The sequence below is a fragment of the Archocentrus centrarchus genome, unplaced genomic scaffold, assembly GCF_007364275.1.
Source record: "Archocentrus centrarchus isolate MPI-CPG fArcCen1 unplaced genomic scaffold, fArcCen1 scaffold_30_ctg1, whole genome shotgun sequence".
NCBI classification, from domain to species: Eukaryota; Metazoa; Chordata; class Actinopteri; order Cichliformes; family Cichlidae; genus Archocentrus; species Archocentrus centrarchus.
In genome coordinates this window covers 2002643-2021710 of record NW_022060259.1, presented here as the reverse complement: position 1 = coordinate 2021710, position 19068 = coordinate 2002643, and the positions used below count along the sequence as shown (strand labels likewise).

Here is a 19068-nt window from a genome sequence, read left to right as displayed (position 1 = left end):
AAATCACAATAATATTGCATTATGAGTGAAGTATTGTGATGATATTGTATTGTGGGGTGTCTGGTGATTCCCACCTCTAGCCTCAACATTGCATTCAGAAACTCGAGAGTTCCTTGTGTTTCTTGTCTCTAAATCCTTCCGACATCAAACGTGTGGGATTTGTCCCTCCTGCTGGCCTGCAGCAGGGAGGAAACAGCATTAAGATCCACAGTAAAAGGAGGTGGGCGTGGATGGATGTGTCGCTCTTTTAACCATGACGACAAAAACAATTTTGAAAATTATGATCGTTATTTGTGGGATGGAACAAGTGCTCCACATTATTCTCATCCCTGCATGGGCGTTTAAATATGTGTAACGCAACAACAAACGCTCTGAGTAAACTTACACAAAATCAACAAAAAATGCGCGTTTGTTGGTCAACATGTGGATGGAGACTTGAATGATACTGTGGGAGTGGTCTGAGATGTTCCTGCAGACTAAGTGCTCCTCTCTGTGTCTGCCTGGATTTGTTTTGATTTCCGGAACCATTTTCCAGACTTATCTCTCCCATCAGGTCATTTCCTATGTGTAACAGCACCATTTCCTGTCTCTGTGGAGCACAATCAGAGATAACAGAAAAACCAAACAGAATCTCCCATCTTCCTCCTCGTTTCTTTTTCTATTCCTGGATTCTGCACGTCTCTTCTCTCCTCCTACTGTCCCTCTCTGCATCCTGCTGTCAGGCTTTCATTCATATATATAATCTTCAAAGATTAAACACTGGTGTGACCAATGAAAAACGAGTCTGTCACTGTTCCTTTAAAATAAGCAGAAAGCAAAACAAAGCTTTGCATGATCCCCAAAATCCCAACTGTAAGAATTTTTCCCTGGTATTCCTGCGTCATTGACAAAGAACAAATAAAACTGTTTTCTTCTCATGGCCATCTTTCCCCTACTCTCCTCTGATTCCATTGTTCACCTGCCAGGGAGAGGGGGAAAACGCTTGTTCAGAACAATAAGCACTTCCTCCTGCAAAGCGGCGTGCTCAGCGGTACCCGAGGAATCAGAAGAAAACATGTGCGATCAGCCATTGTGTGAAGCTGTGCTCCAGCCTTCCTGCATTAGCACTGTTTCCTAGTTAAAGTCACAGTGTGACCTTGGACTGTATGTCTGTGTGTAAGGAGGAAAAGCTTATATACACTCATATTCTCACATGGGCACATCGGTGCAGTACAGTTTTCTACAGCACAGGTAACAGTAACAATGTGACAGCTGCAGTGTACTTTTCTAAGTTAGCTGCTAATATGTTAAACAGCATCCTCATATACATGTCACCGTTCAGTTAGTGTGTGGGTCTGTTATTTTGGGTTTTGTGCGTCCGTCAGCCGCAGAGTTACTTTTAGTTTGCACTGATAACAGTCCTGGGCTGCGAGTGGCTAACTGACTTCAGCCACTCGCTTTACATTAGTTAACAACAGTTTTAGCTGTTTTATTAGAGTCATATAACATAATCATACATGACTACAAGTAAAAAGAATGAAAGTCAGTGCCTGCGTCCTGTCAGCACCCTGCCGCCAACAGGAACTGTTCAGGAATTTCTCAAATATAATGAAAAAGATTTCAAGTCTCCAAACTTATCTGAATGCCAGTGGAGGTCATGGTGAAATGAAGGGGAGCCACACAATGCTGTGACAGACTGGTTTGTGCTCATACCTGACACTTTATCTTAAAGATGTTTGAATCTGTCCTGTAGACCATTTGAGCAGTTCGGTACTTCGCTTTTGGAAATTATCTGATTAATATAATAAAGTTAATATAATAATAAAGGGAAAAAATGGTTTGAGGTCCCACAAAAAGTGGGAAACCCTTAATGCTCCATTGATCTCAATAGAGAGTTGTATTTAACAGCGCATGTTCTTTGCGCAAGAACGGGGCTATGCCGCCACCGCCTGGTGTCTCACATGAACTGCACACAGTTTCTCTACACAGTAAATACGCTCCCAGCCTGCGGGGAAATGTGCGCACATGAGAGCACATAGTGTGTGCAGAGTAACACACGACGACCCTGTTTTTTATTTTTTATTATGATTTCCCATCTCTGCACATCTCAGAGCCCCCGCTGAAGCCCCCCCCCACTGTGCTCATTAAAGGGCCGAGCGGCGGCTCAGACCCGCCCCTCTCATTCAGCTCGGACGCGTCTCCCAGCAGCTGTGTCCAAGATGACGGCCAACAGCAGGTACAGGAGCCGGGCGCCCCGGACAGGTGAGCTACCTCAGAAAGGCGCGTAGCGAGTGGCTGCATAATTACGCGTCTGTGAGCGCGTCTGTGCTGTTTTTAATATGCGTCTGCTCCCGTTTTTCTCCTCCGGCTGCATGTGGCGGTCACCCCCCTGCCTGATGTCTCCTGGAATTTGGCTTCATGTCACAGATGATGGAGAGGTAAGAGACAACGGTGTGTGTGTGTGTGTGTGTGTGTGTGTGTGTGTGTGTGTGTGTGTGTGTGTGTGTGTGTGTGTGTGTGTGTGTGTGTGTGTGTGTGTGCTGCGTAGTGGCGCTTTTCTCCGTGTCTTAATGGTCAGTGATATTTTAATACGCGCACTGATGCTGGATATCACAGCTCGGTTCATCCAATAGGAACAAACCTCTTTTCTGAAGTTAAACAGTTCTCCTCATACTCCAATCATTTTCAACATCTGGACACATCTGGAAGCATGACTGCTGCAGCTGACAAACACGAACTCTTTACTGTTTTCTGATCATGTTTATAATAAAGATTCATCTGATTTCTTTTTTTTTTCAATGATCAGTCAGAAAATGCAGCATATCAGAGCCCAGTCACTCCACATTTCCACACTTCAAACTTAAAGATCTTGTAAAAGAGAAAAAAGCATTTCCTCATATTGAAGAGGCTGGAATTACAGGTCTATCATTTCTGCTTCCACAGCAGCCTCATTAACTATTTCAGCTCTGTAGTTGCAGTGAATTGAAAAGCTCAGGGAAGTTGTTGCAGCTCCTTCCTCTTGAAGCCAACTTTCTTCAGTGTGACTGTCCCTCAACAGCCTATGGGTGCAGCGTCTGTCACACCCAGTGAGTGTGTCTGAGGTTAGAGAGCTGATCTCTGCAGCATCACACGAGGTAGGAAAAGTGTCTGAAACTGAGTGTGTGTAAGCAGTCTGAAGCCCGAACGTCCGGCTCACAGGGATTATTTATGTACATACACTGGCCACCCATCTTTGTAACAGTATATTCATAACAGAAAATACTGTTTAAAGAAATAAAGAGGGATTCTTTGAAACTCTGAGTCATGTAAAGTTTTTCGAGTCCAAGCAAAACCTGAAATGAGCAGAACATGCAGTACGTGTCCGAACTGCTGACTGCTCCTGAATCCACAGTCAGAAGTCAGAAAATGTTTTTTGTGTGACCAGCTGTTGAAAACTGAAAAATATTTAAAACAGGAAAGCAGTGAATCCTCATCCTGGAAGAGATAATATTTAGAAAAATATTGTAAAAACAATGCAGAAAGGGGTCAGCATTGATTTAGCTTTGAATGATTTGAATCCAGCTCTAAAAAAAATTGAACACTTTGTTAGTTTTTCAGCCCTTAAAAAAGATCAGAAATATGTTTCTGTGAAATTTGCTGCTCAAATGCAATTTGGCAAATGAGTGTTAAATTATTACTTGTCACCTGTAGAGATTCAGGGACTGAAGATCAGGAACCTTAGAGGAACGGACTGTTTCCACAGACAGATGTTCTAACAGGTCTCACAAACAGCAGCCCCTCTTCACTCTTTATTTTCAGATATTATATATCCCCAAAATCCCAAGAGTGGTTTATAATTAGACCTTTTTTGTGCCTTCATCCTGCTTCACAGTTTTCTGTTGTGGTGCCATGTTGGACAGCAGCACCGAGGCTGAGTCAGAGCAGCCGACACAGACGCAGCAGTCTGCATCTCTGTGTTTTTCTGATCTGTGTGTGGGTGTGACTTGCAAATGCATCCACAGACAAACTGCCAATATGCAAGCAAAGCAGCACACACACACACACACACACACACACACACACACACACACACACACACACACACACACACACACACACACACTTTTAAGGGTCTTTCTCCTTTTTCCTCATGGTCCAGAGACACAGATATGCCTCTGCGCTCTCCCCGCCCCCTCCTGTTGTGGAAACAGCTGCCTGCTTTACTGTATTATGAATACTTGGAGAACCTCGGGGCACACTCCATCACCGTCTTCAATAAAAGATGAAGGGAATTATGGGAATGTCCTACTAACACAGCTACTGTACCACAAAGGATGGGCATCACGATGTACACTCAGTACACCACCACAAAATATTTAAGGATGTGACTGAGCTGCAGACTTCCAGCTGTAATTCAAGGCCTTTAACTGTTTATAAATTACAGTTAAATGGAAAACCTAACATAACTTTAAATCTCACTATAATAACCGTAGTGTATGTATATACAATATATATGTTTGTACCCTATCTCCTTCTTAACAGGTGGGCCAATCTAAACAAAACTTTGCACATTTGTGTTTGTTTCATGAGTCTATGTTGCTCATATGTAACTCAGCAGTCAATAAAATTTGTAACTGCAGCAAAATTTTGTCAGAGTCACCACCAAATATGTTATGAAGAATCTGAAAAAGTGCCACAAAAGTTTTTGCCAGAATGATAAAACTGAGGTTCGTGTGCTCGGCCCTATAAACCTTAGAAACATGGTGTCTAACCAGATCCTGACTCTGGGAGGCATTACCTTGGTCCCCAGTAACACTGTGAGGAGTCCTGGAGTCATCTTTGAGCAGGATTTGTCCTTCAATGCACAGATTAAACAAATATGCAGGACTGCTTTCTTGCATTTGTGCAATATTATTATTGTAGGGTCTTTACCTTACAATATAAAGTGCCTTGAGGTGACTGTTGTTTTAATTGGTGCTATACAAATAAAACTGAACTGAAATGAGTGATTGCTTTGAGAACTTGATGGAACTCATTCACAGTCAGTAGAAGTCTAGATCTCACAGACATGAGCCAATGCTGCATTTACTCCCTCTGCCAGGCATTTACTGCAGCCACCTTCAGCTGCTGCTTGCTTCTGGATCTTTCTTTTATTTATATTCACTGACTGAAAAGCATCCTGTGTTTAATTGAGATCAGGTGACTGACTTGGCCATAGAAACATATCCCATTTCTTTGCCTTCAGAAACTCTTGGGTTGCTTTTGGGTCATCATCTGTTTGCACTGTTCTGCAGCATTTAGCTGAATCTGAGCAGAGAGTAAAGCCCTGACCAGTTCCACTGGGTCACTGTCCATACACAGCCATGCCCTAACACTGCCTTCACCATTCACCATGTGTTTGTACCTTATTGTAAACCCTCTGTATTTCCATTCATGTAGACTGTAACAGTGATCCACATACCTCCTCAAGAATGTTCTTCACTTGAAAGTCTGCACTTCAATCACAACTTGACTTTTTGATTTAAAACCCACTGCGGTGGGGTCCTTATCCAAATACTCGTGAGCCTGACCTTATGGGTTAACCTCTGCTGACTGATCTGTTTTCTGTCTGTGTGGTTGTTCCCAGGAAAAAGAGTATGTTGGTTTTGCGACGCTGCCTAACCAGGTGCACAGAAAGTCAGTGAAAAAAGGCTTCGACTTCACCCTCATGGTGGCAGGTAGGAGGCTTACAACAGGGCTCTTCACATACTGAGCATTCCTCACAGCTCACAACTTTGGCATGCACCAAAAGTGTCAAACCAAGACAGGATGTCCATGTATTGAAAGCTCTCCCATCACACCTCCGCAACATCTCAGTTTTTGTTAATTTCCAGTGTCCTGTGAAAAAAAACATTGAATATCAATGGCTGTTTAAGGAAAATGAGTTAGAGGCAAAATGTTAACAGCAGTTTTCAGCCTTTTATCCAAAACCATTGGCTATTTAAATGATCTGTATATCAGGGGAAAATACACCAAAGGTCTTGTGTCAAAACTGTTGATAGTCCCAGCTGATTTTTTTGTACTGCCTCCCTATTGGCAGCTCTACACTATTTGCAGGACCACCACCAGTTGTCAAGGAATATCTTAAGCTATTCAACTCAGTACTGGAGAGTCTGTCCATTAGTCAGACTTAAGATTCAGGAGGAGTAAGTTGGTTTTTGTCTTGGCTGTGGAGCATTAGAGCATTCTTGAGGATAGTGGAGGGTATGCGTGTTTTATGGACCTGGAGAAGGCATTTGACCTTAATCCTCAGGGGGTCCTATGGGGGCTATTTGGTACAGCTGTAGTGAGAGTTTGATTTGCATTGTGGGCAATAAGTCAGAGTCATTGCCAGTGATGTTGGACTCTGCTTCTTGTCACCAGCTCTGTTCATAGTTTGGACTTGGATGTCTCGTCTCTGCTTTTTGCAGTGGATGTGTTTCTGTTGGCTTCACTGATCCGTGACCTCCAACTTGTAATGGAGGGGTGAACAGCTGGGATGAGAGTTAACACCTCCAAGTCTAAGGCCATGGTTCAGGCCTTAGACTTCAGCAGTTCAGCAGTTTCAGATTTCCTACTACGCCACCTGCTCTGGCCCCTGGAATACAACCGACTATAGTAGCTGGTGTCTCTGGCTTCGCGGTTCTCAAAACAGAGTTGCCAATAACCAGAGTTTGTTCCTCAGCGGGCGTGTCACAGAGAGGGGGAAACAATTTGAAGTCTGCATTTCATCACACCTTGATGGTGTGTTCACCCTGGTGGTGTATAGAGGCAAAAATGCAAAACAAATGTGTCATTGTCCAAAAATGTATGGACCTGACCATATTTGAATGAATACCTTTATTAGTCCTGCAATGGGGAAATTACAGTTAACAGAACACCCATCCAAACAGGGCAGACAGGTGTCAGAGGCCATGCAGCCTTTCAGCTTTGATTTACTGTATCAAAAGCAAACATGGTACATGGGCTCAGGATCTCATTTTAAAGAGGCAGGAAAGGTCGTGGCTTTTCACCTCTAGCTGAGCTACAGTAAGAGCTGCCTTCAAGAAAAAAACCCTGAGTCTGAGAGGTGTCACCTTGCAGATTCAACCATCTCCACTTCAGTCTTCATCCAAGCCTCACAACAGCAATAGGATATATTTTAGATTACAGCTAGATTACAGCTGTATATGCAGTGACACCAAACGTGTATGGATTAAGCACTTCCTTCTGAGGTTCAAGGAAAATGTTTTATCATTTGGCAGCTTAATAAGCAGAAATGTGTCTTTCCTCTTACAGCCTACTGCCATGCTCTTTCCATGAAGAAAGCAAGTTCCTGTGTGCCTGTGAGCCAGTTACACTGATGAACTAATCATATCTATATTTGTCTGCATGTGTCCTACAGGTGAGTCGGGACTGGGTAAATCCACTCTGGTCAACAGCCTTTTCCTCACTGATCTTCATAAAGACAGAAAGCTGCTCAATGCTGAGGGTGAGTGTCTAATCTGACGTCTTTGCACCATCTCCTTATTTCTTTCATCAATCTTATAAAGACCTGCTGTGGAGATTTAATATCCATATCTGTCGTTTTTGCCCTAAAGAACGCATCAGGCAGACCGTGGAGATCACAAAGCACACAGTGGACATTGAGGAGAAGGGGGTGAAGTTGAAACTCACAATTGTGGACACCCCAGGATTTGGAGATGCTGTCAACAACACAGAGTGGTAACAGTTCAGTTTGTATCTCACCAAAATTGTATGGCAAATAACATCCAATGGAAGAAGGTCTCTTTTACTTTAAGTAAAGAGAATGGTGCCAATCACCTGAGCCTGCCTCACCTGCATATATTACCTGCACTGCAGTTCTTGTGCTGCTTTGCTGTTTGACACTGGCCTACCATCTTCATACTCTGTTTCCAGCAATTAAGTTTTCTTTGACTAAATTGGGATTATTAATCGTTTCAGTTTGTCTTCCACTGAGATTATCCAAAAACTACCTGGATGAATTACATGAAACTTGTTGGTGGAGCAAAGATGTAGGTCATGTCCTGCAGATCTGGATCACTTCTTTTCCTAAAGATTGGAAGCTTTGGGCTCTGGAGTTGGCAGAGGATGCTGTCCTTATTCTATATGTTTCATAGACTGTATATAAAAGATATCAGTAGTTTGTCCACGTCAGTGATTATGTATGGCTGCAGGATGGTGTTTGGTGTTTGTGGGATTAAGTCAGAATAAACTGCAGTTTGTGCTTTTGGCAATGGTAATTAATAAGGTCACATGTTTAAATGCCTGCAGTGTGCTTTGGGGACACACTGTTGGATCCTATGAAGCTGCAGGTATGTAATAAACTCAAATATCTGGAAGCAGCAAACACAGTTTAGGGGGTTGTTAATGTTTTGTCAAACCAGGGTTAGGCTACATTCATCGGTGAGTCTAATTGTTGACCTCTTACAGACAGGTTTGTGTACAATTCAAACAACTGAACTGTATCTTATGTTCTTAAACTTTTATGGACCATTACTGGTGCTGCAACAAGGAGCAAGCCTTAATTTGTTATTCCAGCATTAGTCATCAGATCGGATCCAGGTGCACCCTGGGCCACAGACTGTATGCTAATAATGCAGATAAGTAGTTAGCTACTAGTATTTCATTCCCCTACATGAGTAAATGTGTCACAGCCACCCAGTGTTGACCCAGTGTTTTAAACCTCTGGAGCTTCAGCTCAACTTTTCTGTGAAACTCTCCTGTGATGGATGTGATGGGTGTTACATTTCTTTGGCTGCTCCGTTCTCTTTGTGTTTGCTTTTAGCTAGAGATAAAATACAGGTTTTTGGAAGGACTTTATAAGTTAATATTTGCACTTTCCCATCTCCCCTTGTGTGGAATCACTCTGTCTTTGCTTGACTCTATTTCCACGACTCTTCCCCGTCGTGGGATCATTAAAGTTTTATCTTATCTTATCTTATTTGTCCTGTTGTGATGATATCTGTCTTTCTTAATAACCGTTTTCCTTCTTGTTTCTATCTTGTAACGTTCTGGATTAAGTGAGGAAAGAGTTTTTGTCACAGTAGATTTAAATGAAAAAGCAGGATTGCAGGAGAATTTCAGGTCATTAGCTGCTGTCAGAGAGGATTTCATGCAGAGTAAACTTGCATAAACTGCCCCCCCCCCCCCCCCCCCCCCCCTCCCCAGTATTATTCTCCATCCTTTATGATGAAATCATAAAGTGAGCTGAAATGGAGTGAAAATATGGTTTTGTCATCATTGGCACTAACATCAGTAAATGGCTTATACAGAACCATTGTGTATCACCTCCTGAAAAGTTCACCAGAGTAACTCCATTAAGATTTCATAAGATCATGGTCAGATTGTGTGCTGTGGACCACATTTGAATGACTGCTTTCACACCACCTCCACATGAGCCCAATCAAACGGGCTGAGTGTGAAAGCATCTTTCAAAGTGAGTTGTATCAAATTTATCATCTAACTTTGGGCAGAGAAGCGATAACGATAAAGGTTACTGGCTAAACGTCAAACAGCTCCTTAGAAAGGAAAATCACATGAACATGCACTCATGCTTTAAACATGCTTTTGTTTTCCAGCTGGAGGCCCATCACGCAGTATATCGACCAGCAGTTTGAACAGTACTTCAGAGATGAGAGCGGCCTCAACAGGAAGAACATCCAGGACAACAGAGTGCACTGCTGTCTCTACTTCATCCCCCCATTTGGACATGGGTAATATTCATATATATTACCCATACACACATCTGTACACACACATATGTCATACACAGATTCCTCAGTGATGTTCATGTCCTCCCGTAGGCTTCGACCTGTTGATATAGAGTTCATGAAGGCCCTGCAGGATAAAGTTAACGTGGTTCCTCTCATCGCTAAGGCTGACTGCCTCACTCCCCTTGAGATAAAGAAACTCAAAGAGAGGGTAAGATCATAAATAAACATGATTACATGATGCAGTGTCTCCTCTGGCAGCTGGGTCTTTGGTGTTTTCATGTACTGTGTACTCCTGCACAGACATGCCGTACCACATTTATGCAGAATTTAATATTAAGGTGGAAATGCTCACATATGCTCTCTGAATTTATGCTTCATGCACATCTTCAACACAGATCTATACAATCACCTCAGTTTCAAGGTAAACACCATGACTTTGACTGAATGTGAAACACGGTCATAATCTGTTAAGACGCTTAATAAAAAAACATTATAATGTCACAGTAAAGTTAGTCTTTGACCTTTTCAGTATGAAATGTCAGCATAATTTACCTTACTAAACATTTGCATTGGGAGTGAGCAGGATGGACAGGATGAGTCCATCAGAGGGACAGCTCCGTTTGAGCAGTCCGGAGACAAAGTCAGGGAGGAAAGGCTCAGATGGTTTGGACACGTGCAGAGGAGGGAGAGTGGATATATCAGACAAAGGTTTGTGAATATGGCAAAATCAGGTCGAAAAGAGGAAGTCAGCAGGGGAGGATCATGGATGCATGACCCCCCTCTGAAGGAGGCCATGCAGAGGGAGGAGTCTCCAGGTGTACAGCAGGAGCAGCGACACACCTGTGCTGGGCTGATCCTTCAGAAACCTCTGAGGCCTTTCCTGCATTTTAGTGTAGATAGTTCTATAGAACTTTGTTGTTCGCTCAATTTGTACATAAGTTCTTGAAAATTACAACTTATATTTGTATTTTAAATGATAAAAATAGTTCATTAAACATATTTGTGGTTTTCACAGTAAAAAATTTACTTTTCTCTACTTGGATTTTATGTTTTTTGTGCAATTTTAGGTTCAGTGTATTAATACAGTCAAAATGAAAAAAAAATAACTGTACAGTGACACATGAGAGATCGCACTAGAAAAAAAATCAAACCCAAATAAGGCAAGGTAAACGGATTTTAAGGTGAAATATAAATGTAAAAAACAGCCAATTATACTCCATACAGGACAAAATGTAAAAAGTCACATCTTCCTGAAAACCTTCAGGCTCAGCTGATATTCGGTTCACAGCTCTGTCAAACTGAACACCATCTGGATCCAGTCCAGATTCGGGATTTGCAGCTACTTGAATTTAAAAACTCCATTTAATACATGTTTTTGGCTGTATGTCAGCTGAACATCATCCTCATGTGTTACAGTGAGAAACATCTCACTGTTGTCCATGGACATGCAATATTTGATCAGGATGTGATGCAGATACGTGAATACGTGGCACAACTTTTGACTCTTTCGATCAATCTGATTGCTCAGTTTGTCACCCACCTGATAAACCGCATGTTTATGTTCCTGTAGTGTAGATGTTCCCTTCCTCTGTGTGTCTGCCGTCCCTGTGTTGTGTCAATTCTGCGTTTCTGTGTCCGTGTCTACTTCCTGGTTTACTTTGGCAGTCCTCTGTGTCGCCTGCTTTGTGTTGTGTTTTGCTTCCCTTGTCTCTCTCTCTCTCCCCGATTACCTCCTGTGTGTACAGATTGTCTGTGTCGTCCTCCTGTTCTTTGTCGTGTTGTCGTTGATGGCTTTCCCCCTCGCTGTGTTCCCAAAATCCACGTTTTGATATTCCAGAGTATTGATAAGAGGGTCGTGCCAAGCATAGCACACAACAGCTAAAATATCTCATACGTGTGCCTTCGATGCCTGAGCTGGATGCTTTATTTTTAATGCATAACAGAAAATTATAAAATAAAGTTTTTGCTTGTTTTTTACAGATTTTGGAGCCTAAATTGTCCTCCAATTCCAGCATGATGCTTGGATTCTGTTTAGCACCTTTTAGTGGAGGATGATTCATCCATCCCTCAGCAGAGATTTAAAGAGAGTTTTAAAGCGTTCATATACAGAAGGGCACTGACTTCCTGCTAAATTTGATCATTCTGTGGGAGTGCGTATATGTGTGCTTCTACCGCTATCATCGCATCACTTGTGTGTTTTTTCTTCCAGCTGAGGGAAGAGATCGATAAGTATGGGATAAAAATCTATCAGTTCCCAGACTGTGACTCGGATGAGGATGAAGAGTTCAAGCAGCAAGATAAAGATCTGAAGGTGAGCAGGATTCAGACTGAAGAAGTCCCAAACATGGGCTATTATTTTCCATCTTTATGGATTCTGAAGACTTCAAATTTATTGATACTTTATTGAACTGGGTAAAATTAATCCATCTGTAAAGATAGATTTAAAGATTTCATAGTTCCTCTGATAAAAATGTTGCTTTTAGCTGAACATAAAATGCAGGACATTTATTTGTAATGAAGTGCTACAAAATCAAATGCAGCAGTAGCATCTCTGGCAGTGGGAGTCTGAATCTTTCCTCTGTGGCCGGGTCTTGTGACACAGGAGAGCACTCCGTTTGCTGTGATCGGCAGCAACACTGTGGTGGAGGCTCGAGGTCAGAGGGTGAGAGGGAGGCTCTACCCCTGGGGCATTGTGGAGGGTAAGAAACTCTAAACTGGAGTTAGCAGCTGTGTGGCTGTCTTTGCCATATCTGTACAGTCATTTATCAGCTTTTCAGTATGGATCAGCACTCTCGTTCATCTTTTCCTGTGTGCAGTGGAGAACCCGTCTCACTGCGACTTTGTGAAGCTGAGAACCATGCTGATAAGAACCCACATGCACGACCTGAAGGACATCACCAGCGACTGTCACTACGAGAACTACAGGGCTCAGTGCATCCAGAACATGACTAGGTGTGTGGAAATGACGTGTTTTAGCTTCTTATGATCAACTTTGTCTCTTACTTATTGCACAGAGAACAACTAATAAAGTATTTTCAATTCAATTCAATTCAATTCAATTCAATTCAATTCAATTCAATTCAATTCAATTCAATTCAATTCAATTCAATTCAATTCAATTTTATTTGTATAGTGTCAAATCACCAAAAAAAGTCACCTCAAGGCGCTTTGTATTGTGGGTAAAGACCCTACAATAATACAGAGAAAACCCAACAGTCAAAACGACCCCCTATGAGCAGCACTTGGTGACAGTGGGAAGGAAAAACTCCCTTTTAACAGGAAGAAACCTCCAGCAGAACCAGGCTCAGGGAGGGGGGGTCATCTGCTGAGACTGGTTGGGGCTGAGGGGAGAGAAAAGACATGCTGTGGAAGAGATTAATAATGATTAATGATGATTAAATGAATAATGATTAAATACAGAGTGGGGTATAAACAGAGTGAAAAGAGGTGAATGAAGAGAAAAATAGAGAGGGTGTCTGTCTCCTGAATCCAAGCTGGGAGCTGGTTCCACAGAAGAGGGGCCTGAAAGCTGAAGGCTCTGCCTCCCATTCTACTCTTAAGTATCCTAGGAACCACAAGTAAGCCAGCAGTCTGAGAGTGAAGTGCTCTGTTGGGGTGATATGGGACTATGAGGTCTTTGAGATAAGATGGGCCCTGATTACAGTAGTCCAGCCTAGAAGTAATAAATGCATGAATTAGCTTTTCAGCATCACTCTGAGAAAGGATGTTTCTAATTTTAGAAACATAAATGTAAAAAAGCGGTCCTACATATTTGTTTAATATGTGCAGTGAAGGACAAATCCTGGTCAAAAATGACTCCAAGATTTCTCACAGTGTGACTGGAGGCCAAAGTAATGCCATCCAGAGTAAGTATCTGGTTAGACACCATGTTTCTAAGATTTGTGGGGCCGAGTACAAGAATGCAGTGACTGCACACTGAGCAAATATTATATATTCTCTGTCATTATCACACAAAAGAGAATTATTAGACACTTCGAGAGTGTAGTTGTTGTTAAAATGTCATGAGGAGTGGAATGTGTGGACCCAGGACGCAGGACATGGAAAAGTAAATGAAATGAAACAAAAAGATTTAAGTTTGACAAACGTAAAGAGAAACCCAGAAATAACCAGGAGACTCGAGGAGCCCACGGGGTGAACGCCCACAGGCCAACACACTGGCACAAGTTGCCCTCCATAAAAATGACCTTCCTCTGTATTCATACACATCAGACGGGAAGTAAAAGTACATGAAAGACACAAAAGATGTAATCTAACAAAGTAAAACAGGAAGTCGTTAAATAAACACAAAGGCAACATACTAACGCGCTCAGAAACGTAGCACAGAGGAACTCTGGGGAGACTCGGAAAATAGGCTAAATTACCAGGAATGCTGTAGTACCAACCTCCATGGAACTAAGTAGAACTCGAATATTACACCTGATATTAATCAACACAGAGAATAATACGGAAAGCAGTGCGATTAAAAGTAACACTTTGACTTATGTGATAAAAAGTTAAAATTAACAGTACTGTGCAAAAGTCTTGACCCACCATTGTGTCTTTTTATTAATTTTTTTAAAGTCAGTAGTTTTCCAGGTTTTGTCAGTTACATGCAGACACAACACTGGCTCATCCCCTGAGTCATAGTTTTGTGATTTGAAAAAAGACAATATTTAATGTTTTTTTTATCTCATAATTTTTGTCATTAGTTACAATGTCAGAATAAACTGGTTTTGACATTATGTAACATTATTGCTACATTAAAAATTTGACTCATTAGCTCCAAATTTTTTTGATTTCTGTTTGTGGCAGAGTTTAAATGAAGCTGATATCAGCTAATACTCATTTAAATAATGGCTTTAAAATTTTGCACATGGGTTTAAGGGCCAGAAGAAGGAGCTGGCTCATGTTCCAGCCTTAAGTGACGGTACCTCAGACAAAATGTTCACCGTGATGGAAAACTGTGAAACAAATGAAAAAGCAGAAGCCTGTTAATCTCACCGCCATGCTTGTGTCTCCTGTTGCAGTAAGATGAATGCAGATAAGCGTGTGGAGAGCCCCGTCCCCATCCTGCCGCTGACTGCACCAGACGTGCAGGCAGAGAAACTCATCAAAATGAAAGATGAGGAAGTGAGTGTCAAAAACACGACTCTGTAATATACCTCAGATGCTGAATAATGCATTACAGAAGGTGTTATGTAACCAAGACGCTGATGTGAATTGATGACCCATATGTGTTATTATGTAAGCTGTCTTTCATTCTCCTCTTGCTCCTCTTTCTCCGCCCTGTGTTTATCCTGCGCCTCTGCAGCTGAGGAGGATGCAGCAGATGCTTCAGAAGATGCAGCAGCAGATGCATGAGCAGGAACTGTGACGGCTCACCTCTCCTGTAGCATCTCTGACCCCCCCCCATAGCTTTTACTGAGGGGGTGGTAATCCCTCACTGATGCCATGTTTTTAGGGGATGAGATGAATAAATCTTTAGTGTCAATATTTCACCCAATTCTTAAAACACTGGTCACATAGAGTACAGTAGATGAATGACAGCATGTTTTTGGCATTTCATGAGTGCAGTCATTAGCCAAGTGAGTCTTGGTAGGCGATAGGGAATAGCTTACACTTTGTTACCTTTAGATCACAGTAGTTTTACTTGAAATACTCCATGTGACTGATGCACCCTGCCCTCAGTTAATTAAGTAGTTATTGCACTGATTGTGGTGTAAGTGTGGACTGACAGCTGCTGATAGTATGTGTTATTATGCTGATTCGGGATGTGGCGTTTCCCTGTAACTGTCAGACGTTGGGGATGACTGTGTGTGGAAATGAAAGCTGGCTGGAGAAACATGCCTCTGTTTGAGGCTCAATAAGCTGCTTAATCAGATCTAATATAATCAGTGTGCTGATCAGGAGTCAATTTAGCTAATGACCTGGTAGTCTAATGACTAGTTTCCCATAAGTACTGTAAACGTACCATAAAGTACTGACTTAGTATTTAAGTGGACAAGCTGATGCTTTTGAATGGGTTTCTCCTGAAGGCAGAGACCTTTGGAGTGAGCGCGGAGCTCTGGGAGGGGACACTGCAGCATTGGTTTAACCCTTTCTTCATATACTCTATGCTTTATGATCAGCAGTCGAGGTGCACTGTAATAATCTAGGCACCGAGTTTTAAGAAGGAAGAAGAATGTGCAGACCCAAAAAGATCCATCAGCAGTCCAACACTGTCAAAGGGGACCTGCTATTATTTCTGTTGCAGTGCTGGTATATGGTTGATGCTCACATTAAACATGAGCTCTGAATGAAGTCACTGAGAGTGGATTTTCCTAATATGGTCATCTCTTTCACACACAGCTCTGTGAACCCCACCTACCTGGCCCACCTGTCAATCATGCACAGCCGCAGTAGCTCTGTTAGAGCCTATAATAAAAACAAAGCTGCAAATAGGGTCTCTTTTAAGGATTGCATGGCAGAATTAGCTGGTGATATGCAAACAAGATTATGCTTTTTAAAATGCATGCATCTATTTAAAGGGGACATAATATGAAAAATTCACTTTTTACATTTTTGAATTGAATAAAGTGTATCCAGTGTTTCTACAGACCCCACATAATGAGAGAAGACCGTCTCCCCTTGGTTTCTTTCTGCAGATGATGAACTTTGATTTGCAGCATCAAAACAAGTTGAGCTCTTCAGCTGAGTGAGCACAGAGTGGCCTGCAGCAAGTCTAAAAGGTCTCAGGCACATGCAGAGCATGCTGTGTTCTCATGAGTGTTCGTGCAGTCCTGGCCGTGACAGCGCGCTGCACGTGATGAAGGTTACCATTAATTAAGCCACTGCGATGTAGAACCTGCTGAGGGATGCTCACAAACTGACTCTGAGAACAATTTGAAAGTAATAAGTGTTTGCGGGTTATCAGGTAAATTCCTTTTGCATTTCAGTGCAAGCTTGTTTCTATTTTGTATTTAATAGGACTGTTGCAGTATCAGATTTCATTTCATGGTTATTGTGATCCCAGTGTTGCAGTGTCTATAGAAGGTCTCAGAACAATGATAATAATAACAGCAATAATGCTATCAGTCAGATTCATCTGGAACTTTGTTTTATGTGTGTTTTTTTATGGGCAAATGCATTGAACTCTGAATATGAGTGCATGGAGCTGGTGAGAGCTTAACCACAACTGTACAGAAATATTTAAAAAGCATCACATCAGAGCCTCTGACGTCCTGTCCTTCAGAGCTTTCACATTATGGGCTAAATGTCTGGAACAGCAAACTGGAAAACCCTGCAGAAGATTAGAAATCAGCTCATTCTACCTCACTGTAAACGGTAACATGTAACTAATTCTTATAACAAAAGTACAGCAAACATGAGCGAGGCCAGAGGACAGCGTTTCAGTGTGTTGGGCTGTGCAGAAACATTACGGGAAGAGGTCAAAGAAATTCCAATAAAACCAAAGGTTCCTATCCAAAAGAATATAATCAGAATAAGAACATATATTTGGCTAAACCTCAGTCTTTTAAAACTATAACACTAATGGTGTTATTAACAAACAAAATCTCATAGACCAGCTGGATAAAACAAGTGATGGCAGAAGGGATAGCGTGAATATTAAAGGGGAAGTCGGGAGCTTGGCTCAGGGTTAGGGTGGCATTATTTTATTGGTTATGTCTCCTGAACTGAGGATTTTTATGCAAACGTGTTTTTGATTTTGAGGAATGCTGTGTTGTTTGGTTGGTTGTTTTTCTGTTTGTTTGTGTCATTTGCGCAGCTGTTTATAATACTGTCATATGTGCATTTTATTTTTAACATGATTATCATCCATACAGGGTTATGGTGACACCCTCAGTGTGTACCAGTCATTAATGCTTGTTACAGTCACCATGTCAGGGGTTTGAAAATGCAAGACTGTAGAAACTAGTTCCTGATTCAACATTATTCTAGATCCTGTTTTTATAAAGAAACTCATAACCCAACAACGTGTTAGCTTTATTATTATTATTATTAGTACATTTTTGTTTATACACGCAGCCCTTTTCAGAAATAGTGTGACGTAGTGATTTGCAGTAAAACAAGGCCACAATAAAGTTATAGCACAAATAAAATGATTCTTTTTGTGTAAAATCTTGTGTAAAGTCTTCTTATGTCAACATGGAAACATCGTGCCGTTATCACAGACACACACGCCGACCTTGCTCATGGATTTATTGGTACTAGATATGAATAGCCAGAGCAACACTCTGCTGTGACTGGTATATTTTTTAAGGCAGTATGGGGTCACTCAGCTGATAGCACTGTCTCCTCACAGTCACATGAAAAAGAACCTCTAAGCTTTTACATATCAGGACATGATAATCATCTGGTCCTTAGAAGGTCTTAAAATCACGTAAATACAACCTCAGATGAGCAACAAAACACGACACATCACACTCATTATTTATTTAGAGAAACTAAGCTGAAATACAGAAGCAAACACTAAGTACACCCTCACTGCCTTTATAGGAGTTAAGAGTTTAAGTAGCAGCCAGGAGCTGCTGATCAAATGCACTTGATTAACTGATCATCAGCAGTGTGAGCACCTCTATAAAAGCATGTCTGGAGCATTCAGGTGTGTGTTTGCAGAAGGCCAAGAAGGAAAAGCATCAACAATTATCTCAGAGAAGCTGCTCATCAGTCTGGGAAGGGTCAGAAGGTCGTTTCCAAACAGCCTGGGTTCATCCTTCTTCAGTGAAAGATTATTCACACGTGGGAAACATTCAAGACAGATGCCATTATTCCCAGGAGAGGACGTCCCAGCAAATTCACCCCAAGCTCAGACCGTGCAATGCTGCAAAACACCACAGAGCTCCATCTCAGTCTCTACAGGTCTCTGTTAGCATGTTAAAGGTTAAAGTTCATGACAGCACAATTAGAAAGAGTCTGAACAAGTATGGCAGGTTTGGAAAGGCTGCAGGAGAAAGAACATGGCAGCACAGCTTAGCTTTGCAGAGCTGCATGTGAACAAACCAACAAGACTTCCAGAACAATGTCCTTTGGACAGATGAGACGAGAGTGGAAATGTCGTCCAAAACCAAACTCAGCAGAACAGCACAAACACCTCAGACCAGCTGTCAGCACGGTGATGGAGGGAGGAGGATTTGGGCTCCTTGCAGTCACTGAGTGGACCATGAACTCCTCTGTATGCCAAAGTATTCTAGTCAGCTGTGAGGACGTGTCTGACAGCTAAAGCTTGGCTGTATCTGAGTCATGCAGCAGGACAATGATCCCAAGCACAGCAGCAAATCTACCACAGAAGGAGGAGCTGCCACGGCTCAGAGTCCAGACCTCAACCTGACTGAGATGCTGTGGTGGGACCTTCAGAGAGCTCTGCCTGAATGAGTGC

The 19068-nt window shown here is 42.0% G+C and overlaps 1 protein-coding gene across 1 annotated transcript; it reads left to right on the top strand.

Annotated features, from left to right (window-relative positions):
* Window positions 1-2122: 2122 nt before the first annotated feature.
* septin5b (septin 5b) lies at window positions 2123-17756 on the top strand. Its single transcript, XM_030723982.1, has 12 exons — window positions 2123-2241; window positions 2407-2417; window positions 5585-5675; window positions 7361-7447; window positions 7557-7680; window positions 9558-9692; window positions 9783-9900; window positions 11902-12003; window positions 12295-12391; window positions 12509-12644; window positions 14720-14822; window positions 15004-17756. The coding sequence occupies exons 1-12, from the start codon at window positions 2199-2201 to the stop codon at window positions 15064-15066; spliced, it is 1110 nt and encodes a 369-aa protein (XP_030579842.1). The 5' UTR covers window positions 2123-2198; the 3' UTR covers window positions 15067-17756.
* The last annotated feature ends 1312 nt before the right edge of the window (window positions 17757-19068 follow it).